General features: G+C 41.8%; 1 protein-coding gene and 1 long non-coding RNA gene across 3 annotated transcripts in view; both read right to left on the reverse strand.

Annotated features, from left to right (window-relative positions):
• The window catches only part of LOC142384534 (sodium channel protein type 4 subunit alpha B-like), a 73,132-nt gene that overhangs the window by 32,675 nt on the left and 15,143 nt on the right, over positions 1-25,314 (reverse strand). Inside the window, exons 1-14 of one of the 2 annotated variants that reach the window (XM_075470838.1) lie at positions 24,111-24,849; positions 23,909-23,986; positions 23,426-23,554; positions 22,758-22,843; positions 21,332-21,532; positions 19,497-19,560; positions 19,280-19,421; positions 18,924-19,127; positions 5,900-6,160; positions 5,740-5,811; positions 5,239-5,340; positions 4,518-4,865; positions 3,278-3,455; positions 3,023-3,195 (exon numbers count right to left, since the gene is read on the reverse strand). In XM_075470838.1, coding sequence (XP_075326953.1) covers positions 3,023-3,195; positions 3,278-3,455; positions 4,518-4,865; positions 5,239-5,340; positions 5,740-5,811; positions 5,900-6,160; positions 18,924-19,127; positions 19,280-19,421; positions 19,497-19,560; positions 21,332-21,532; positions 22,758-22,843; positions 23,426-23,554; positions 23,909-23,976 — 2,028 coding nt within the window. In that variant the 5' untranslated portion in view covers positions 23,977-23,986; positions 24,111-24,849. Of the gene's footprint in view, positions 1-3,022; positions 3,196-3,277; positions 3,456-4,517; positions 4,866-5,238; positions 5,341-5,739; positions 5,812-5,899; positions 6,161-18,923; positions 19,128-19,279; positions 19,422-19,496; positions 19,561-21,331; positions 21,533-22,757; positions 22,844-23,425; positions 23,555-23,908; positions 23,996-24,110; positions 24,850-25,314 lie in introns of those variants that run through there. The other variant, XM_075470837.1, reaches the window with a different exon arrangement.
• Positions 8,534-11,190, reverse strand: LOC142384535 (uncharacterized). Its single transcript, XR_012770069.1, has 6 exons — positions 11,008-11,190; positions 10,621-10,739; positions 9,681-10,513; positions 9,333-9,553; positions 8,743-8,954; positions 8,534-8,666 (listed from the first exon to the last, which is right to left on the reverse strand). It is a non-coding gene; the product is annotated as an uncharacterized LOC142384535 (long non-coding RNA).

The following is a 25,314-nucleotide window of genomic DNA, read 5'->3' on the forward strand; positions in this document are numbered from 1 at the left end:
GCATACTACATACTGCATACTACATACTGCATACTTCCATACTACATACTGCATACTACATACTGCATACTTCCATACTACATACTGCATACTACATACCGCATACTTCCATACTACATACTGCATACTACATACCGCATACTTCCATACTTCCATACTGCATACTACATACTGCATACTTCCATACTACATACTGCATACTTCCATACTATCTACTACATACTGCATACTTCCATACTACATACTGCATACTACATACTACATACTGCATACTAAATACTGCATACTACATACTACATACTGCATACTTCCATACTGCATACTGCATACTAAATACTTCCATACTACATAATGCATACTTCCATACTACATACTACATACTACATACTGCATACTTCCATACTGCATACTTCCATACTACATACTGCATACTTCCATACTGCATACTGCATACTATATACTGCATACTTCCATACTGCATACTTCCATATTGCATACTACATACTTCCATACTGCATACTTCCATACTACATGCTTCCATACTTCCATACTGCATACTACATACTGCATACTGCATACTGCATACTACATACTGCATACTGCATACTTCCATACTGCATACTTCCATATTGCATACTGCATACTTCCATACTGCATACTTCCATACTGCATACTGCATACTTGCATACTGCATACTACATACTTCATACTGCATACTTCCATACTGCATACTACATACTGCATACTGCATACTGCATACTTCCATTCTACATACTACATACTACATACTGCATACTTCCATACTGCATACTGCATACTACATACTTCCATACTGCATAATGCATACTACATACTGCATACTACATACTGCATACTTCCATACTACATACTTCCATACTACATACTGCATACTACATACTGCATACTTCCATACTATATACTGCATACTACATACCACATACTTCCATACTACATACTGCATACTACATACTGCATACTGCATACTTCCATACTTCCATACTGCATACTACATACTGCATACTTCATACTGCATACTACATACTGCATACTTCCATACTATATACTGCATACTACATACCACATACTTCCATACTACATACTGCATACTTCCATACTTCCATACTGCATACTACATACTGCATACTGCATACTACATACTACATACTGCATACTACATACTGCATACTGCATACTACATACTGCATACTATATACTGCATACTACATACTGCATACTGCATACTGTATACTGCATACTACATTCTACATACTGCATACTGCATACTGCATACTACATTCTACATACTGCATACTACATACTGCATACTGCATACTGCATACTACATTCTACATACTGCATACTGCATACTGCATACTACATTCTACATACTACATACTGCATACTGCATACTACATACTGCATACTGCATACTTCCATACTGCATACTTCCATATTGCATACTACATACTTCCATACTGCATACATCCATACTGCATACTGCATACTTGCATACTACATACTACATACTTCATACTGCATACTTCCATACTGCATACTACATACTGCATACTTCATACTGCATACTGCATACTTCCATTCTACATACTACATACTACATACTGCATACTTCCATACTGCATACTGCATACTACATACTTCCATACTGCATAATGCATACTACATACTGCATACTACATACTGCATACTTCCATACTACATACTTCCATACTACATACTGCATACTACATACTGCATACTTCCATACTATATACTGCATACTACATACCACATACTTCCATACTACATACTGCATACTACATACTGCATACTGCATACTTCCATACTTCCATACTGCATACTACATACTGCATACTTCATACTGCATACTACATACTGCATACTTCCATACTATATACTGCATACTACATACCACATACTTCCATACTACATACTGCATACTTCCATACTTCCATACTGCATACTACATACTGCATACTACATACTACATACTGCATACTACATACTGCATACTACATACTGCATACTGCATACTACATACTGCATACTACATACTGCATACTACATACTGCATACTGCATACTGTATACTGCATACTACATACTGCATACTACATTCTACATACTGCATACTACATACTGCATACTGTATACTGCATACTACATTCTACATACTGCATACTGCATACTGCATACTACATTCTACATACTACATACTGCATACTGCATACTACATACTCATTCGATCAGACAGTATGCAGAGCGTTTACCCACAATGCATTTCGCCCCTGCCCGAGCCGAAATCAGCCGGCCTGAAGCTGATTTCCCTTAAGCTCTAAACTCTGTAAACTTTAGCAACATTTGAAACATTTTCAGGTGAGAAAGTAGTCGTTTAGATCCCCAACGTGTTGAAAACCTGACAAAATACCGGCTGTTTACCATTTTGTTCTCACGAATTCTGCGCTACTAAAGCTAGCCGCAGTGAGCTAACGCACTTCCTGTTATTTTCACAAAATAAAATACCCGTTGCCTTTTATCATAGGGAAAGCCATTACCATACAATTGGTGCTTTTGTTTTGAAAACAGGAAGTGAACCTACCCTCGTTGTAGCTAGCTTGAAACTGCCGTTTTGACAGGAAATGACGATCGGCGACGTCACGTTACGTTGCATCTTGGGTAGTTTGAGTATGAGTAGTAACCTCATGATGCATACCCAACATTTAGGAGAATCTAGTATGCATCCGGGAACTTCTCGCTTACTAAAACTCGCATACTAACTCAGAAAGTTAGTAGGAGAAGTATGCGGTTTGGAACACAGCCATTAACTCAGAGTTGATATGATGAAATGAAATGAAAACTCTTTAATAAATATACAGCTTTAACTGTACAGATGTGTCAAAAAGGCCAAAAAAAGCTTCAAGATTTAAAAAAACTGTAAAAGTTCAGACTTCAGTTTAGATTTGGAATAGTAGAATCTACTTTACCTGCTGGTCTTTCTCCTTTTCAATCTCAGGAGTCCTGAATTTGATGTTGGCGGCGGGCGCCTTGCAGGGCACCATGTTCTCGCCCTCTTCGTTGCCCTCAAAGCCCCGCTGGGCTGGGGTGGCCAGGGTTAAAGCCAGGTACTCCTTCCTGCCATCTTTCTTACGGTCAGCAGCTGTTAAATGATGTTTTTGGGATTCAGATTCAGAACCAAACCACAGAACCTAAATGTCACCAACAGAACAACCAGCAGAAACCTTCGTGGTCCAGATCAACATCGTTCTTCTTTCCCAGCAAAGTCCCGACGTGCTCCAGGATCCAGGCGCTGGTCTGGGTCAGGGCGGTCTGTAGGTTGTTTGGCCCTTTTTCTGATGGATCTGCCAACCGGGCAGAACCGAAGGAGCCCAGCAGCAGACTGAGGAACAGATTCAACATCTGCAACAAAACCAGGAACACGGTTCAGTTCCACAAAGGGTCGAAGTTACCTGAGGAAGGACCAAATCAAATCAAAATCATATCAAATTTATTTGTAGCACATTTCATGTACAAACAGTTCAAAGTGCTTTACATAAAATAAAAGCATTGCAGCAGGGAGTGGAAGAAGCATTAAAATACATAAAAGAATATAAAGAGAAACAAATACAATAATTTAAATTAATTAAAAGAAAATAAAGAGAAACAATTAAAATCATTTAAATGAATTTAAAAACCAGCAACAGTCCAGATAAGTTCAAAGATATCGTGCAGATTTCATGCATAGACACATGAGAACAGAAATGTTTTTAACCTGGATTTAAAAATGTCTCCATTTGGTGAAAGTTTAATCTCCACTGGCAGTTTGTTCCACTTGTTTGCAGCATAACAGCTAAATGCTGCTTCTCCATGTTTAGTCTGGACTCTGGACTGGACCAGCTGACCTGAGTCCTTGGATCTCAGAGCTCTGCTGGCTTTATATTCTCTGAACAGATCACAGATTGTAAACCATCAGCAGGCTTTTAAAATCTATTCTGTGACTGACTGGAAGCCAGAGTAAAGATTTTAAAGCTGCTGTGATGTGTTCAGATCTCTTAGTCCGGGTTAAAACTCCAGCAGCAGCGTTCTGGATGAGCTGACCCTCTTCTCTTTGCTCCCAAACAGAATGATCTCAGTTTTGTCTTCATTTAATTGTAGAAAATTCTCTCTCATCCAGGTGTTTACTTCCTCCAGACACTGACACAGTACGTCTGCTGGGCTGCAGTCGCCATGACGACAGAGACACATAAAGTTGTGTATCGTCTGCATAACTGTGATAATTGATGTTAAAGTTCTGCAATATCTGACCCAAAGGGAGCATATACAAGTTAAACAGAAGAGGTCCAAGAATGGACCCCTGGGGGACTCCACAAGTCATGGCCACTCGCTCAGATTCTACTTCTACTGGAGATGAATGCAGGAAGGTTCTGGTTCTGGTTCTGTTGGAGTTTGCATGTTCCCCGTGACACAAAGCTGCGGACTCACCAGCACGTTTCCGATAATTATGACCGCCATGAAGAAGACCGCGCAGGTGGCGGGGCCGGACGCCTCCATGCAGTCCCACAGGGTCTCCACCCACTCGCCACACAGGATTCTGACCACCAGCAGGAAGGAGTGGAAGAAGTCCGCCATGTGCCAACGAGGAAGCTCGCAGTCCACCGCGATCTTACAGACGCGGCTTTCGTAGTCGTCCTTGAACAGCTGCACGCCGACCACGCTGAACATGAAGACCGCCGAGAGCAGAACGAGACCGAGGTTCCCCACCGAGGTCCAGGCGGTCTCCATCAGCAGGTGGAGCTCCGCCCACCAGCGCTCCAGCCTCAGCAGCCGCAGCTGGATGGAGATCAAAGAGGACACGTTAACAGCAGGTTCCACCGAGCTCCGGCATTAGGCAAGGCAATTCAAAGTGCTTTACAGCTACAAAAATCATAAGAAGGCAATAAAATCATTAAAAAATAAAAATAAAATAAAAATAAAATAATAAATATAAATAAAAATTCAAATAAATAAATAAATAAATAAATAAAACTTTTTTTTTTTTTTTAAAGAACCATAAAAAATAATCATTAATTAACTCATTTAAAAGTGAAGAGTGCAGATAAAATATCTTTCAGGTGTCATATGCACAGCTAAACAGAACTGTTTTCAGCCTGGATTTAAACATTGTCAGAGTTAGCAATCGTGATGATGTCACAGTCACACTGACCAATCGCAGCGCTCGCAGCACACTTATGCCCTCGATGTCAGCCAGCGACAGCTCCAACAGACCGGTAACCACGACAACAAAGTCGAAGACGTTCCGGCTCACCTGTAACCATGGCAACAGAACAGTCAGCACCGTTTCCATGAGCAGTAACCCTAACCCATCACAGACTGTGTGTGTGGCGTTCTGTCTGATGGCCAGCAGGGGGCGACGTCTCTATGGGTTTAACCTCTTTTTTAACACAGTACTTTGGGATTTAGAGTGACCAAAGCAGTTGTAGTGATGGGGGTGGGGGTAAAAACTAAATACTAATTAATAGTTCAAACCAGTCAGAGTGCAGCGGGCGGTGCTAGGGTTTGATTGACACTTCTGCGTAACATTTCATTTCCAAAGGTCAAGATGTTTACGGTCAGATCAGCAACTCGCTTTTTGATGGAGGGAACGATGACCTCACCAACGTCCACCTGTCTCAAAATGTCTGACATCACAAAGAACGCATCTCACCTGGAAGAAGCCCCAAAGGCCCAGAGCCACAAGTCTGAGGAGCAGTTCGGCTGTGAAGATGGCAACAAAGACCTGCAGGGTCAGAGGTCAGAGGTCAGGGTTAGACTTCATCACCTCCACCGTCAGACTGAAACACCTCAGCTGTGTCTTTATCACTGACCAGATTGGCTATGGTCAGCAGGTGTTCTGTCTCTTTTGACATCGGGTAATGCTCCGCGGCCATGAAGATGGCGTTGAGGATGATGCAGGCGGCGACCCCCAGGTGGAAGAACGGGCTCAGGACGAAGGGGCGCAGCTGCAGTCTGAGCCGCCTCCAGCAGCCACAACAGTCCTTCTTCAGGACGGTGTCCATGCATCTCCGTAGAGACGGATTCTTCTGTGGCCGGTCCTGTTCCTCTGGGAGCTCCGCCCCCCTGGAGGCCTGCCGGCCAATGAAAACACCTGAGGTCAGCCTTACAGGATGATGTCAGCTGGAGTCACACCACAGGATTATCATGCAGCTTTTTAAAATCTCGTCTTAAAGCGATACTCCGGAGTAGATTCACCCTGGGGTCATTTGAACCGTGATATCCAGCCAAGTAGCCCACCCGCAGTTTTTTCGATATTGGCTGAACATCAGCTGAGTTACTGAGTTATCCCGAATAGCTTCTACAAGCGCTAATGGACCCTGGCAGTATCTCCAAAATTACCACACTAAAATCACATACCATGACACCAAACTTCTACAGTAGTACAAATATGGTCTGTACTCACCAAACGATGCATTTGGAAGTTTGTACATAGTCCAGGAGTTTATTATTATCAACACAAGCCTGATAGCTTCTCTGCTGCTAAAGCTGCGTCGACGTCACTTCCTTGATCTGGGAGCTTCAAAGTAAGATGAGGGTTGATCTACTACTGTAGACAACAAAGTATATGCTATGTTTTTTTATGAATTTTTATGTTGTAGAGTTGTGAAATTATTTTATCAATGGAGAAATTGAGCAGCCTTGAAGCTCTTTGAAGCTCCCAGCTCCCAGAAGTGACGTCGACGCAGCTTTAGCAGCAGAGAAGCTATCAGGCTTGTGTTGATAATAATAAACTCCTGGACTATTTTCAAACTTCCAAATGCATCGTTTGGTGAGTACAGACCATATTTGTACTCCTGTAGAAGTTTGGTGTCATGGCATGTGATTTTAGTGTGGTAATTTTGGAGATACTGCCAGGGTCCGTTAGCGCTTGTACTAAGCTATTCGGGATAACTCAGTAACTCAGCTGATGTTCAGCCAATATCGAAAAAACTGCGGGTGGGCTACTTGGCTGGATGTCACGGTTCAAATGACCCCAGGGTGAATCTACTCCGGAGTATCACTTTAAGATGTAAAAGGGATGATCTTTGTCCTTGTTGTTCTAGGAAAATCACACATACAACTACAAAATGCTGCTTTGAAACAACAATAAGAGAAGATTGATTAAACTTTTAGAGCTTGATCGCTCGGACCGGGCGGAAAGGTCCTGGAATTTGGCTTTACAACCCACAATTTGGCTGTTTGGATTCGCCATTGAGAGGCAGCAGCAAAGACTTCAAGGCAGGCGATAAAATGAAGAGTCTGCCTGACCCAAACAATTGTTGTAATCTCAATCTGGCTCCCCTGTGCTGGCCTTGGCTGCCAGCTGCAGCTTCTCCTGGATGTTATGTAAACGGACGCTCTGCCCCATGTGCTCCCTCCCCTTCCTGAGGACTCCTGTGGAAACTGTTTAGGCTGATAAACTTTCCATCGCATTATCAAGGACAATGGCCTCTGAGACAGTGCTTCATGGACTTACGTGCACACACACACACACACACACACACACACACACACACACACATGCTCACTGATTAACATACGCGATTCCCACACCTCCTCACCGGTCCCAATGCTTGATGTTGTGTGTACGTGTTGCTTTTTTGTGCTGAGGTTTTTTGCAATCTGTCACACCGCGGTGAGGTCAAGCAGGTTTTTTGTCTCGTCTCATGTCATGTTTCATCATTTCCTGTTTTATTTTGAAAGGTTGACTCTCCTCTCGTGCTCCAGTGTGTTGTATCTGTCCGGCTGACACTTTCACTGCAAAAACTGACCATCTAAATACGAGAAATAATCACTTGATTTGAGAAATCTGCCAGTGCAGTAAGATATTTAGACTTGGTAAGATTTCTTAAAATAAGACAATATATCTAGCCATTAGAAAAGTGAGAAATCTCTTGAAATAAGTAGTGAAGCACTTGTTCCAAGCACGTACTAAGTCAAATAAATTCAAAACTAGCTTGTCAATTCTTATTCCACCGTTTGCTTCTTTCTTAATTTGAGTGTAAAAAATCTTAAAGCCAGCGCTACTAAACAAGATGATTCTTCTTAATTCAAGAGTTCTCATTATTAGCTTTTCTTTCTTAAAATGAGACCAAGCATTCACACAAAAAAAATAAAATCAAGCAAACAGAATTAATATTGTCAACAATTATTTATTCAATTCAATTGCTGAAATAGTGCATTGTAATACAAACAACACTAAGACATTGCAAACATCTCAGGTAATGTCTAAAATGCCAGTAATGTGGTGTTGTTACATTATTCACTATCATCATTACTGAACATTCCCTGACGCTTGTGTTGGTCACAAAAAAAAATCTTATTTTTTCACCATGAAGAGTATTAGCATTCTGCATCTATTCTTTCAGCCCAACATACACGGTCCTATTCACACCCGTGTCTGAGGAAGCAGCTACACAGTGAATCAGAGAAACAGCTAAATGACTTACCTACAATCAGGGTCACGGGTGGCTTCATCACTTTCTTCCAAACACCGTAAAATTGCACCTTGGAGCAGAAGTCATCCCATCTCTTCTTTACTTCATCTATTAATTTTCTGTTGTCCTTATCCAGGATTCTCCGCAGCTCATTCATCACCTATAATGCAAGTAAGTGTTAAAACCTGTAACAATGCTTGCTTTTCTTAATAATCCAAAACAAGTTAATCCCTTACATGATGAAGATCCTTGAAACATGGATATGCATCCAGGATCTTTGTTGGCCTGTCCTGTTCTTTCAGAGCATCACTGTCAATAAAGGCTCTTCTGGCTTGAAACTCAAGTTCAAGGATTTGGGAGACAGTATCTCGGTTGGGTTTTGGTTTCTTGTACAGCTCCTGCAGGGTCTGGTAATGTCTGGCCTGCATTGTCAGACTATCCTCGACCGCTGAAATACAGAAGACAAATCAGTAATGGGTATTGGTTGTGTCAATCTGAATGACACTAAGTGTAACAGTAATGCAGGACAGATAATTGCAATCTGTGTATTTCTGATTGAAAGTGCAAAATATATTGACAAACAAAAGCACCTTAAAACCCCCACCACACACAGAGTTATATTATGCATGTTATACATTAAACAACATATGCTGTTTCTGCTCTTCAGAAAGCCAAATGGATGAAATCGTCTGCAGCATCAAAATATATCAAGACCCAATGAGAATTGAAATGTAAAAATGTAGGTAATATCTCATGATATCCAGAACTATCACAACATTGCCTTGGATGCCCATTATTATCATCAAAATGACATGTTTCTACATACGTGAATTGTGGCCATTATCAGAACTGGTCCCAGATGATTGATGCAAAAATAATCGTTGATGCACCACTTGAGTCTGCGTTATAATCTTCTCCCTGGTCACTTGCTGAGAAGTCAATGTGACGCCTTTTCTTTGTATGGCCCCTCTCTGGTGTGGGCCCCTGCCTCTTTTGTGGGGACTTCACATTCTGAAGCCTCTTGTGAAGATTCTTGTAAATGCTCATCTGTGGTAAATAAAATTTCACTCATTGAAAGAACAAATAGAGATGAAAACTGAACGTTCACAGATAAACAGTATCAGCCAAAAATAACCACACACTTCAAAGTGCACAAAATAATATAATCACTTACATGTTCCATAGTTTTGTCTTTATCCTGTAGCACGGGGTAATACTCCACTTGTTTCCTAGCCATTGCAGTGACTTCACGCTTAGCGGGGTACCGGACCTCCTCTCCTTGCTGACTGGCTCTCAAGATGGAAATCATGCTGGTGGCAGTGTTCCTCACCAGCCTGCATCTCAGCTCTTTGGACATGACACATTCCCTTTCTCTGCCAGTGCGGGCCATCTCAAAGTAGTGCTTAGGAGCTAGCTCCAACTCACTGTCTGTATAGATCCCATATTCTGGAGGAGCGGGAAGCTGTCCTCTTTGGGCTGCTCTTCACCAAAGGAGTGGATGTCTGGGGACAGATTGGCGGTGTTCGTCTAGGTGTGTCAGGGTCTGCTTTATCTGTTCATGGTTTATTTTGATAGTTTTGTCTGCTTCCTGTTATTTTTTCCCTCACTTCCTGTTGTGCGTCATTTTAGGTTTCTTGACTCCCGTTGTGTGTGATTGCCCATTGTTTTCACCTGTGTTCTGTTTATTTATACCTTTGCTCCCCAGTGTGTCTTTGTCAGATTGTCTGCACATTTTGGTAGCTTTCTGGCGATTTATTCCTTGTGGTTGATTACATTCCTGGTTATTTAGACTCCTTGCTTGTTTTCTGGATTACCCCTTCTGCCTAGCGATTTTGTACCTTTGCCTTACTGACTGCCTTCCCGTGTACCGACCTGGAATAAACTCCCTTTACGTCTACCTCGTCTGCCTCTGGTCTGCTCTGTGGGTCCACTGTCTGTCTGATCGTGACGAGGTGAAGTTCCTGCTTCATCAGGCCCAACGTTGTCTGGTAAGGTGGCATTCTCATCCTAGAGAAAACCAGATCAAGAAATGATGAAGAGTGAAACAATAGACCATATTAGAAACAAAATGTGTTATGCTAGATGTTTTCAGAGCAAAGTAGGTAACCAATCACCTCTACACTAATAAGAGCCCAAACCCGGTTCCTCCTGAGAGAGTGTTCTGGCCCGGGAAAAAGGTCTCTCAAATCACCACGACTGAGGGTGTGGAGCAAGGCCTCATCAATGTTGGCGGCTATAAAGACAGTCCATTCATTAACAAACCCTTTACACTTTTATACATTTTTCAACTGATGAATTTACCAGTATTCAAGTAAGTTTTGTGTCTTGTCAGTTTCTCTTACCACGATTAAATGTAAATGTAATACAATTTAGACATTTTGTATTTAATTTGTACAATACTTTAATTTTGTTATTGAGATCAGTGTCAGAATACTGTTATTTAATTACTTAGCTGACAAATCCCATTAATGGAAATCTTTTCATACCAAAACATGACATACCATTTAAAATTGATACTGTGACATCATCCAGCTCATCCATGATTGCCCCCTGTCTTGTTGTCCCTTTAATTTCTCCTCAATCTGGAAGGGAGAAATCATCATATTAAGGTCACAATTAGACAAGTTAGCCTTCTGAGTCAAGATCAGTTTTTTTACAATGCCAGTCCGCCATGGATCCCTTGTCCCACAGCAATTAAAAGTTGTGACACCTTATCTGAAACCTAAAACAGGATCAGTTGCACAGGCACAAACGGGAATGAGAACCCTAGACATCTCTGCGGATTGCTGGTCATATACAGACAGGATTAAAATTGGAGTGCAACTTGTAATAGCTAACTTAACTATCTGTGATGCCTGCAACGTGGTGGTACTTATGGGAATAATCATGAAATGCCTCCGTTTATCTCGACAAAATGACAACCTCTGATAGGGTTCTGCCACTTTTAAACTACAATCAACATAAATTATAATAAAAACAGTCAAATCATACCTAAACTACATCTTCAATCATCCCAATTTGAGCATACTCTACCCTTTATACTGAATATACTGCAATTCACACTTAGTAGTACAGTATTTCTCCAGACCACATATAACAAGGAATGCTAACTGCTCGTTAACATGACTAGAATTTACAGTACATAGAGCCAACACAATAAGAAACGTGATATTGACATTGACGTTAACTAAGAGTTTTTTCACTCTAGTCTGGTCCAGGGCTTCACATGGCACAAGCTGGGTGTCAAACGTGAAAAACCCTTCTCAGCTTCACTCCGGGCGGGAGCAGACTTTCCCCCAGCTAACGTTAGCTAAGTGAATTTAGCTACATGCTGTGTGGCCATCCCGTTGTACAGTTTTCAGAATAGTTTATGACGGCTAGCTTCAATGAGTAGTGTAAAATTCAAGAAAAATCATGATTTACCAACAGTTCAATGTACTTTTCAATATAAAAAATATACCTTTTCTCGCTGGTGTCCAAACTGTTGGCTTCGAATATTACTTCTCCTAACCGTCGCATGCCAGACGTGACGAATAGCGTGAGGGGAAGTATGTGCTCAAAATATCCGTCCAAATGTAAATAGTTATAACAAAAACAAATCATTGTTGGATATTATACCTGTAAAGATAAATTCATTGTTAAATAAATTTTCTTTTTTCTTGAATGACATTATTGAATGTAAATTACGTTGAGTATTACAATAAATCCCCCTTAATTCTTGATTTGGTATTGACCCAACCAATGAGCTCGCTAGCCTGTGCCCGCCAGGAAGTGAGAACATTTCTCCGACCTAGCTGTTTGCTGCCTGAAGACGGTGTGGATGGAATTTATGTATTTTTGTAGTACTATAGTTGGCAAGTAATTTTTTGTCACGCTGTGCTAGCAAGAGCAAAATCATGACCTGTTGGAGGTGTATGATTTGCTTTGTTTTTGTTGCCTTAACATTGAAGTCTCTATTGAGCCATATTAACACCGCTCATAGTACTAATCCAGATTTCCGCTTTATATGCGGAATTGATGGTTGTACTGAAGAATACAGAGTCTTCGCCTCCTTCTACTACCATATCAGACGCACACATGCGCTCTATCTTGCAACTGGGCACCCGCCAACCGGATGGATGACGGCAACTACATCTGAGCCATCTAGAGTTGGAGGTGAAAATTTTGATTTACCAATTTTTTCTGACTGTGCCACTCAAACAAGAGGGATGCAACATAACCGTCACCCCAGATGAAATGCAGGAGCCTGAGGATTTTCAGATCCAACATCCTGATCATCAGGTAATGTAATGTTGGCTTGCTTCCATGATAATATTAGACAACTCCCTTATTATATTTTGGTCATATTTTAGTACAAAGTGTCCTTATTTTCTGATCTGCTCCTGTTTGACTTGTTCAATTTTTATTTTGACATTATGCTGTTTGCACAACACTTCCTGTTTGAAAAAAAAAAAAGGAAATACAGATAATACTTGGGTCAAACAATGTATAACTCTAATTGTACACATCATGTCTACAGGAAGGAGCTGGTGCATTAAAGGAGAATCTTACCAGACGTGCAGCAGCATTTGCCATCAATGTCCGGGAACAATGCCACCTGTCACAGGTATTGCACGACCAATATTCAGGGCGATTATTTAATTTTTTTTAAATTGTATGTTAATACCCTTTCCAATACATCAGGTGAATAATTTTATTATTTAATAATGATAAAAATCAACAGTAAATTTAAATAACAAAAATCAAATAGATCTGCACATGCAATGCACCCTTTCTTAAGTATGAAAACAGACAATTATATTTATGGATCATTTTATAATCAGTCCCATTGTCAGAGCAACAACAGTCCCATAGTTTGTGACAGGAATACATATAAAAAAGGAAGATTCCTTACCTTCTATTTCTTTTAGCAATCCATGGTCCTGTTGGTGGACAGCAAGGGTCCGTCAAAAGAAAGCGCGTGTTATCTCCAAAATGCACAAACTTGATAAAGTTGGTGTAATAAGACAGTAAGCATTTTGGTATAAAATCTTGTTTTGTGTACTCTTGTTAAGACATATGTTAGTTTTAGGTTATGGACAAACAGGATGTGTCTTACACTTTTTTTGCTTTTTTAATGTTTCAGAGGAGTGTCAGCACTATTGTCTCTGGAGTCCAGCAGTATCAAGCTGCTCTTCTGAATACCTTGAGGGACACAATGAGGAGGGTCTTCGAACGACACTCAGATAGCATGGAGCAGCTCCAAGAGGAGGCACTGGCAACATTGGACAATTTTCAGGATCCTTTCTCCGTAATGGCCACTACATACATGCAGGACAGCACGATTCAGAAGCTTTTCAACCCAGTTAAACCAGAGGAGATAGTGATTTCTCAAAGGGTTTGTAGATTTAAGAAAGGACAATCAAGGGTTCTTGCAATCAAAAACAAATGTTCTTACTATATACCCCTGATTAAGAGTCTTGAACAGTTGTTGTCCAACTCCAGAATTTTTGATATGATCAACACCGCACCACAGAGCTGCCCCAAAGATGGGTTTTTGTATGACATTATTGATGGGAGTCTTTTCAAATCCCACCCACTGTTTTCAATACAACCTTCAGCTTTGCAGGTGATTTTGTATACTGATGAAATAGAGATATGCAATCCCCTGGGGTCACACGCTTCTGTCAATAAGTTACTGATGATATATTATACTTTAGGAAACATAGACCCCAAGTTTAGGTCGAAACTTGTTGCAATCGGACTGCTTGCTATAGCAAAAGCTAATGATATTGACGAGTGTGGTGTTGATGTTTTATTACAAAAAACTGATGAAGACTTACAGTTGCTTTATAATGGTGTCAAAATCCAAACACAGAATGGTGAAATGGATTTATTTGGAGCTGTTGTTTCAGTATGTGGTGACACACTTGCACAACATAAGCTTGCTGGTTTCAAGGAAGGAGTTGGTTTTGCCTACAGTAAATGTCGGCATTGTGAGTGTACCTTTGAGGAAATGCAAAGGAATTTTGCTGAACAGAGTTTTACCAAAAGGACAGTGGAAAAACACATTAGACAGTGCATTGAAATCGAAAGGGCGAGCACAGATTACTTGAAATCAGCCCTCAAAACCACGTATGGGATAAACAGGAGAAGCAAGCTGGTTGATTTTCCAGCCTTTGACCTCTGAACAAACTCCACAGGATATCATGCACATCATTCTTGAGGGTGTTGCACCCATGGAAATTAAGTGTGTGTTAAAATACCTTGTTCTCTCTGGACAGTTAGAAATGTTCAATTCAGCCATGCAGAGTTTCCCTTTTTCATCAATAGATGTGCGTGACAAACCCTGTCCCATCAGTGTCAGTACCTTAGCATCTAATGATAACAAACTTAAACAAATGATCGAACAGCATCTCAAACAGTTTAAACAACTGTTTCCTGAGAATAATGTTATTCCTAAGCAACATTACATGCTGCATCTCCCTGCGCAAATTCTTTCTCTGGGCCCTTTGATAAGACATATGTGCATGAGATTTGAGTCAAAGCGCTGTTTTTTCAAGCAGTGGTCATCTAAATTGAACTTCAAAAATCTCTGTAAGTCACTTGTGAGCCACAATCAGCTCTTTGAATGTTGTCAGAATGAAATGGGCACTGAGCATCCCATTTTTGCACATGAGAAGGAATTGGGTCCTGTTTCAGAGGTGACAAATATGGAGTACATCACAGCAAAGATTAGAGACTTCTTGGGGATTGATGGCATTCGACATGCAGTCAGTAAAGTGGCTTATTCTCAGTGGTAACAAGTACATCTGTGAAAGGTCTCTGAAAATCACCGATGCAAATGAGACAGTGCCTGTATTTGGACTTATAAAAAACATTTATGTGATAGACAGTTTGTCGTATTGCTTTATGAAACTGGGTTTGAATAGAGATCTTTTAGCATACGAAGTTGCTGTACCTAATCTTGCCCAGGCAACAGAGTTGATCATACATCATATTATCCAGTCAGTTTAAAAAATGGTGTGTATGTTTTGACAAAATATAATCTTGATGATGTCATTGCACTTAAAACTGGAAATTAGTAACCACTGGATAAGATTTGGAAGGTGGGTGTGGTGATTTGAAATTCTTGATATGGCTGTGTTGTGTATGGTTGTGAAAGTGTTACTGCTTGTAAACAATTGCAAGTAAATGTGTTGATGTTAACAGTGCACCAATACTTGGAATAAACTAAATAATGTGACTCAACAAATCCTAAGTGTGATTATTAAGTATTTGTTACTCAGCAATCTTGAAACAAGTTCAAAAACAGTCTTAAAAAACACAGGGTGCCTCAAATAATGTTTCTGACAGTAATTTGGCTTGATTTACATGTAAAATAACTAACTTCAAGATTCATTTACTAGGTAAGAAAAAAAGAGTACAAATGTTTTTAAAACAATCTTAATTATCTTACACAATCTGGTCTTACATAGTATATTTATCTCAAAACAAGATCACTCAGAGAGTGCAGACCTCCGCCAACCGCCAACCCACCTGTGGATAGCGAGCCATGTATGGACATACGTTCCTGATGTGGGCTACTTGTTCTTTGCGCTGTCAGCAGAAGAGCCATTCCCTTCTCCCTATTCATTATTGAACAGCAGTGTTCGCCGTTATTAATTATTATTATTATTATTATTATTATAATGTTCTGTCGGGAACCAGTGTTCGCCGTTCTCATTACGCTATATGCAGTTATGCACACTGGCTTGCCGTTGCAATCTTTTGTTGTGCTAATTACAGCAAATCCGCGCAATGTGCATTCTGTCTGGCTGTGGCTCTGTCTGGCTGTGGCTCTGTCTGGCTGTGGCTCTGTCTGGCTGTGGCTCTGTCTGGCTGTGGCTCTGTCTGGCTCTGTCTGGCTCTGTCTGGCTCTGTCTGGCTGTGGCTCTGTCTGGCTCTGTCTGGCTCTGTCTGGCTCTGTCTGGCTGTGGCTCTGTCTGGCTGTGGCTCTGTCTGGCTGTGGCTCTGTCTGGCTGTGGCTCTGTCTGGCTGTGGCTCTGTCTGGCTGTGGCTCTGTTTGGCTGTGGCTCTGTCTGGCTGTGGCTCTGTTTGGCTGTGGCTCTGTCTGGCTCTGTCTGGCTGTGGCTCTGTCTGGCTGTGGCTCTGTCTGGCTCTGTCTGGCTGTGGCTCTGTCTGGCTGTGGCTCTGTCTGGCTGTGGCTCTGTCTGGCTGTGGCTCTGTCTGGCTGTGGCTCTGTCTGGCTGTGGCTCTGTCTGGCTGTGGCTCTGTCTGGATGTGGCTCTGTCTGGCTGTGGCTCTGTCTGGCTGTGGCTCTGTCTGGCTCTGTCTGGCTGTGGCTCTGTCTGGCTGTGGCTCTGTCTGGCTGTGGCTCTGTCTGGCTGTGGCTCTGTCTGGCTCTGGCTCTGTCTGGCTCTGGCTCTGTCTGGCTCTGTTTGGCTGTGGCTCTGTCTGGCTGTGGCTCTGTCTGGCTGTGGCTCTGTTTGGCTCTGTTTGGCTGTGGCTCTGTCTGGCTGTGGCTCTGTTTGGCTCTGTTTGGCTGTGGCTCTGTCTGGCTGTGGCTCTGTCTGGCTGTGGCTCTGTCTGGCTGTGGCTCTGTCTGGCTGTGGCTCTGTTTGGCTCTGTTTGGCTGTGGCTCTGTCTGGCTGTGGCTCTGTCTGGCTGTGGCTCTGTCTGGCTGTGGCTCTGTCTGGCTCTGTTTGGCTGTGGCTCTGTCTGGCTGTGGCTCTGTCTGGCTCTGTTTGGCTGTGGCTCTGTCTGGCTGTGGCTCTGTCTGGCTCTGTCTGGCTGTGGCTCTGTTTGGCTGTGGCTCTGTTTGGCTGTGGCTCTGTTTGGCTGTGGCTCTGTCTGGCTGTGGCTCTGTCTGGCTCTGTCTGGCTGTGGCTCTGTTTGGCTGTGGCTCTGTTTGGCTGTGGCTCTGTCTGGCTGTGGCTCTGTCTGGCTCTGTCTGGCTGTGGCTCTGTCTGGCTGTGGCTCTGTCTGGCTGTGGCTCTGTTTGGCTGTGGCTCTGTCTGGCTGTGGCTCTGTCTGGCTCTGTCTGGCTGTGGCTCTGTCTGGCTGTGGCTCTGTCTGGCTCTGTCTGGCTGTGGCTCTGTCTGGCTCTGTCTCTGTCTGGCTGTGGCTCTGTTTGGCTGTGGCTCTGTCTGGCTGTGGCTCTGTCTGGCTGTGGCTCTGTTTGGCTGTGGCTCTGTTTGGCTGTGGCTCTGTTTGGCTGTGGCTCTGTCTGGCTGTGGCTCTGTCTGGCTGTGGCTCTGTTTGGCTGTGGCTCTGTTTGGCTGTGGCTCTGTCTGGCTGTGGCTCTGTCTGGCTGTGGCTCTGTCTGGCTGTGGCTCTGTTTGGCTGTGGCTCTGTCTGGCTGTGGCTCTGTCTGGCTGTGGCTCTGTCTGGCTGTGGCTCTGTCTGGCTGTGGCACCTTGAGGTCGCGCCACCTTCTGGCAGGTCGCAAGATTGCAGCACGAACAGACGAACGAACATCCAGACAAACCAACAGACAAACTCGGGCGATCACATAACCTCCTTGGCGGAGGTAATAAGACTTTAAGGCTAGATATAAGATTGCAAGTCTTGGCTAGATCAGGAGTTTTCGCCTTTTTCCAAGCCTGACCACAGCCACGTTTTCAAGTTTGGCCGTTTGGTATTTATCCTCTTCAAGAGAGTTTTTCGTTTTCTGATAAAGTTTTATAAATAAGTCCTGTTAGAGTAACAGTGATAGTTTACTTTCATAGCATTCTTGTTTTTTCCTCCCAGTTGGAGTGAAATTTGTTTGGTAAATCTTTCATAGTGTAGTGGCTCCGTTTTTTAGGAGAGGTGATTTGTTTTTTCCTCCGCAGCAGGAGTGACTTTTAGTTAAAGATAAAGTTTAATAGACCCTTTAGTTTGTTCCTCCGCACAGTGCAGGGATTTTGATTTCTTTGCTAATTTTCATAGATTCCATAGCCTGTTTTGTTTCTCTCTCTGGAGGAACTTGTTAACATCTGCCCTCGCAATAAAAGCTTTGGATATGACATCTCCTGCTCCTCCATTCCCTGGGTGTGACACAATCTCAAACTGTATCCTGGTAAGGGTAAAGTGTGAGATATGATTTTTTTTTCTCCTCCTCTCACCTAATTTGGTACTTTTTCTTCTATCTGGAAGGTGCAGCGCTCATCAGTGAGCTGCATTGCCACTGCCACCCGTCTCCCTTGTTTGTTTTTTATGTTGTCTGTCTGGATGGGTCGTACTGGAACTGCCTGTAATTTCCCCCTCGGGGATTAATAAAGTATTTTGAATTGAATTGAATCTAAAGACGATTCCAGAGGGACTGTTCACCTGAAACCAACCAGTAGGGTTTTTTATGCCACTTCCTGTTTTTCTGTCCAATCAAACCTCTTCAAACAGTCACATGTTCACTCAAAGCAACACCAGGGACACCACCTGTTGATGAAGATCTCACCTCCTCTTCCTCTCTCATCTTCAGCACCTGCACAATGCGACCGAACTCTTCTTCTGTGGTTTTGGCCTCGGCAGCGTCGGCCTCTTCCCGCTCCACCTGCGCCATGGCAACCGCCGCCACGATGATGCTGAGCAGGAAGAAGCATCCGGGCAGGAAGACGAGCAGGAAGACTGTGATGTAGGATCTCCCTGCCGCTCGCAGCGTCTGCAGACGGAAGCAGAAGCAGCTCGCTCAATCCATCACAGGGCCACACAGAGATTGTATTTATTTCAGATTATTGCTGTTTCGGTCCTCCATAGAATCCCCAATAACAACAGGGAACGACCTTAAGAGTTCTGGAACTAGTTGCCACTGACCAGATGCACGAGGTTATCCCAGAAGTCCTGCATCAGGAGTCTGAACGTGGCCAGAAGAGAAAACCCAAAGGAGTCGTAGTTGGTGAACCCGTAGTTTGGGTTTGTTGGCGTCCTCATACAGGTCGTCCCCTCGGGACACACCCTGAACACATCAGAATGTTCCACCAGTGCTGCTGCTGGAAACAGATGTTTTCAGATGTTTCTTAGGTTCACTTACCCAGCGTCGGAGCGGTTTCCACACAGCAGAGCATCCAGGTGCCCGGGCAGGTAGTAATAGTTTCCTATCAGCCGGACAGACGCATGAACATTAACAGTGTTGCCATAGTTACTTTGAAACAGTAATCCGACTACTGACTACTTCTTTAAAAAGTAACTAAGTTAGATTACTTTTAGTTACTTTCAGCAGAGGCTGATCCCCCGCCCCTATAACATGAAAATGACTACCAGTTCTGCCAATACTCACTTTATTGGCATGTACTTTAACCGGAACATCAAAAATGACACTGACATTTGCAAAATTTTTCTTGAAATAGGCTTACATGTTTTTTAAATAAAAAATAAATGAGACAGTCTTTCTTGACTTTACTTAAAATATAAAAAAAACCTCTTACGTAAAAAAGTAATACATAACACCCCCCCAAGTCATCTTTGAGTCATCAATTACGACCAGGTAAGATAAACAGCTAGCTAGCCCTCTCCATAGCACTGCCTGAAAGGTGGGCTATATGATATAAAGTTAGCACGAATAGCTAAAGCTATCAACTATCGTCTGTAACAGGCACTGATGAAAACGGTGGTTTAGATTGGTGTATTTATTTAAAATGATTAGGGAAAGTGAGTAAAATGTAACAAATGATATCGCTGGTGTTCAACATTTTAGTGGGACGGATCACTTTTACTGGGTAGGTAGATGTAAAACAACGAGTGACTTCAGGCGAACCCTGAATACACTGATATAACTCATAAGAAAATGAAGTTGTCCCAAATTATTTCAATGCAAATGTATGGTTATAATCATGAACAGCGGCGTCGAACAGGGGGAAAAGTCAGACTGATTCACAGGGGGGGCCCCAAGGGAAATTTTCTTCTTTCGTTTTTTAAAAATCATTTTTTAAATGATGTCAATATATGTTGGTAATTTATGCAAATCCAATGTTCTCTGGAAATACATCTGTTGAAATGTGTATCCCAGCCTGCAAATAGGCTATAATCTATATCAGACACCCCCATTATCAGTGCGCATTGGTTTAGTCCGCCTTCTGGCAGACTTTTGATTGTACACGCGCAATAAATTTCACTCACTTTATTATTAGGCATTAAACGCAGCAGCCGGCACATGAAAGATGTCATCCAAAAAAAAAAATCAGGCTTTCAGAAAAGAAAAGAAAGACAAGAGAGACAGAGGAAACAAAATGAAGGAAAGCAACTGCTGACTGATTTCTTTCCCAAGAAAGCTGAGCCCAAATGTCAAAATTACAGCCTACAGTAACTGATTATCCCATTCCCATTCCGTTGCATACCACTGTGATAGCAGCCGAAGTCAAATAATTAAAAAATAATCTCTCATTTTGTTGGCTACCACATAATTGGGATATAGAAGCCATATTTGTCTTAAATGTATTTATTTTCATAATAACTATTAGCCGATACAAGTGTCCCAAAAGCCTAACATAGGGTCGATGTTGGTTCAAATGTGCATGGTAGTGGTTGTTCCTGGGGCCCCAAATTTGGTGCTACGCCCCTGATCATGAATACATGTTGACAAGTCAAATATATGTATTGGGCTTGTAAGTAACATTCAGAAATAACATGTTAGCTTTTGTGTGGTCACTATAACATGCCGGCCTTTATGGGGTATACGTTCCCCCGAAATGCAGAAATAGTAACGCACAATGTTTTAGATAAGTATCTTCAATCTGACTACTAGTTTTGAAATAGTAGTTGCGTTAGACTACTCGTTACTGAAAAAAGTAGTCCGGGAGTGGTGAACGTTAATGACACCTGTACAGCCTGTGCACACCTGAGCTGGAGCAGAACATCAGAACATCTCACCTGAGTCGCTGATATATGATATATAGAAATCAAGGCTTCCCGTTGTGTTTACTGGCCAGATGACACATTTATGTTTCAAGTCTCCCATGAAGAAGTGCAGACCAATCATAGCCAAGATGCTGAGGAGGACCACCGTCAGGATGATGACATCAGCCAGCCTCTTCACCGATTGGACCAGAGCTTCCACCGTCCTCCTGAGACCTGAAAGGTTCAAACACCTGCTGAGCCACGAGCTGTACCTGCGGCAGTCACATGACCCAAGGTGGCGACCATAGATATGTATAGAATCATAGATATGTGTAGAATCATAGATATGTATAGAATCATAGATATGTGTAGAATCATAGATATGTATAGAATCATAGATATGTATAGAATCATAGATGTGTATAGAATGGCTAGATGTCCCGTCCACGTTGCTGGGCAACGGAGTGGAACGTCCGCAGATGGCGGCCATCTTACCACAGGCAGCTCTCTCATTGTGTTGATGGCGAAACATTCAAACATTCAAGACATAACTTGCTTAATTCTCAAACGTTTAGGTTATTATAAACATCAAAGTAGTAAGCTAATTATCACACTACAGACGAAGTCCATATTTATTTTTTTAGATAAAAACATAAATATTTCACGTTTATTTGCCCCATGACTCAGCTTTATTTACCCCTTGGGATGACTCCCTCAGGGAAATTCAAGTCCCCAGTAGCTCCAAACACACACATAGGATCTCTATAAATCTAAAATACAGTATAATATAGAATAATTAATATAATATATCATTAATATAGAATAATCTAAAACAAAGTGTAAAAAAGAATATAGGCTATACAAGATATACAAAGTAAAGAGAGTTAAATAAAATAAGTTATAGCACTATGGTTGAGTTATTGCCCATATTGCACTACACTTGTGTTAATTACACATTGTATGCACATAGTCTGACCATAAATAGATAAGATATTGCACAGTAGTGACGTGAATTATTGCACAGATGACCGAATAAATAAAATATCGCACAGGGTCTTTCAGTATGTAAAATCAGAGTAATAGCATCAGAGCAGATCACTTAGCGTAACTATGGTTACCTCAGGTTTGACTGTCTCCCGGACATCTCACCCTGTGGTAAGATGGCCGACTTGTCCGGACGTTCTAAACTCAGACGGAACACATCTAGCCGTTCTATACATATCTATGGTTCTATACATATCTATGGTTCTATACATATCTATGGTTCTATACATTTCTATGGTTCTATACATATCTATGGTTCTATACATATCTATGGTTCTATACATATCTATGGTTCTATACATATCTATGGTTCTATACATATCTATGGTTCTATACATATCTATGGTTCTATACACATCTATGGTTCTATACATATCTATGGTAGTGACGGTCTCTGAAGGAGACACACACTCACCTGGCGTGCAGGTGAAGATCTTCAGCACTCGAGGAATCGTCACCAACACAAGAAACTTCCCCAAAGATGTGAACTGAGCTGCAAACCTGCCACACACAGAGACGTCTTCATCATCGTGATGAATCACAAGAGATCTGAACACATCACAGCAGCTTTAAAAACTTTACTCTGGCTTCCAGTCAGTCACAGAATAGACTTTAAAAGCCTGCTGATGGTTTACATCTGTGATCTGTTCAGAGAATATAAAGCCAGCAGAGCTCTTAGATCCAAGGACTCAGGTCAGCTGGTCCAGTCCAGAGTCCAGACTAAACATGGAGAAGCAGCATTTAGCTGTTATGCTGCAAACAAGTGGAACAAACTGCCAGTGGAGATTAAACTTTCACCAAATGGAGACATTTTTAAATCCAGGTTAAAAACATTTCTGTTCTCATGTGTCTATGCATGAAATCTGCACTTATCTGGACTGTTGCTGGTTTTAAATTAATTTAAATGATTTTATTTGTTTCTCTTTATATTCTTTTATGTATTTTAATGCTTCTTCCACTCCCTGCTGCAATGCTTTTATTTTATGTAAAGCACTTTGAATTGTTTGTACATGAAATGTGCTATATAAATAAATTTGATATGATTTTGATCGTGGTGTCAGGTGTGCGTCAGGTGATCATTACCCAGCGGTGAGGATGAGGACATCCAGCCAGTTCCAGGGGTCCCAGAGGAAGGTGAAGCGTCCCACACAGAAGCCTCTGGACAGGATCTTCAGGGTGAAGTCGAAGGTGTAGACGGCCATGAAAACGTCCCTGTGCACAAACGGGTGTCCTCAGGTCAGCCTCCACAGGTAAAACCTTTATCTGTCACCTGTCTCTGTCAGACTCTGCGTTACATTAACGCACTCTTCTGCCCTCAGCTTACAAATACTTACAAATACTTTGTACATATATTTTTACTATTTATTTTATTATTATTATATATTTTTTGTTTTTATGGCACCAAACAGACCAAATTCCTCGTGATGTAAAAATTACTTGGCAATAAAAACCTTTTCTGATTCTGATTCTGATTTCGGACACTCTCGCTGCAGAAATGTGGATTAGTATCATTGATGACCATCAACCGAGCACCATGTCAGAGCATGTGTGTTTTTGCCGACTCACTCCATAAATCTGCTCAGGACTGGAACGCTGATCATCATGAATACACAGTTTATCAGAATCGTCAGCATCAGACAGACACTGAACAAATTAAGGAACACATTAAGGAAAACAACCTGTTTGTTTGTATTGTTTCTGACACACAGACCAAAACCACAGACACGAGAGACCGCCCACCCAGAAAAAGCTCTCCAGAAATATCCACCTGTGAAATGTTGCAGGTTAGTCGTATTTCTGAAGCGCTCAGGTCCAAAGACAATAACTAAAGCTCTGAGTCATCCAGGTCTTTATGTCTTTAAGACATGCTTGTGGTGTGAGCAACCTATTGGGTTCATCTGGTTTCATAGATAAGTACAACTGGGAATCATCAGCATAGCGATGGACACACGAAGATGCCACATCACCTTGAAAAAAAAATATAGACATTCAAAAACACCACAAAGACAAAAAAAAACACAAGAACACCACAAAATCACCAAGAAAAAACCCCACAGACACATGAAAACAGCACAAAGATGCATAAAAACAGCACGAAGACACATAAAAACAGCACAAAGACGCACTAAAACACCACAAAGACACACAAAAACAGCAAAAGGCACACTATGACATCACAAAGACACACTAAAACAGCACAAAGACACACTAAAACAGCACAAAGACGCACTAAAACAGCACAAAGACACACTATGACATCACAAAGACACACTAAAACAGCACAAAGACACACTAAAACAGCTCAAAGACGCACTAAAACACCACAAAGACACTCAGAAACAGCACAAAGACGCACTAAAACAGCACAAAGACACACTAAAACAGCACAAAGACACACTAAAACAGCACAAAGACACACAAAAACAGCAAAAGGCACACTATGACATCACAAAGACACACTAAAACAGCACAAAGACGCACTAAAACAGCACAAAGACACACTATGACATCACAAAGACACACTATGACATCACAAAGACACACTAAAACAGCACAAAGACGCACTAAAACAGCACAAAGACGCACTAATACAGCACAAAGACACACTATGACATCACAAAGACACACTATGACATCACAAAGACACACTAAAACACCACAAAGACACACTAAAACAGCACAAAGACGCACTAAAACACCACAAAGACGCACTAAAACACCACAAAGACGCACTAAAACAGCACAAAGACACACTAAAACAGCACAAAGACACACTAAAACAGCACAAAGACACACTAAAACAGCACAAAGACACACTAAAACACCACAAAGACGCACTAAAACAGCACAAAGACGCACTAAAACAGCACAAAGACACACTAAAACAGCACAAAGACACACAAAAACAGCACAAAGACACACTAAAACAGCACAAAGACACACTAAAACAGCACAAAGACACATGAAAACAG

Source organism: Odontesthes bonariensis, chromosome 7, assembly GCF_027942865.1.
Source record: "Odontesthes bonariensis isolate fOdoBon6 chromosome 7, fOdoBon6.hap1, whole genome shotgun sequence".
NCBI classification, from domain to species: Eukaryota; Metazoa; Chordata; class Actinopteri; order Atheriniformes; family Atherinopsidae; genus Odontesthes; species Odontesthes bonariensis.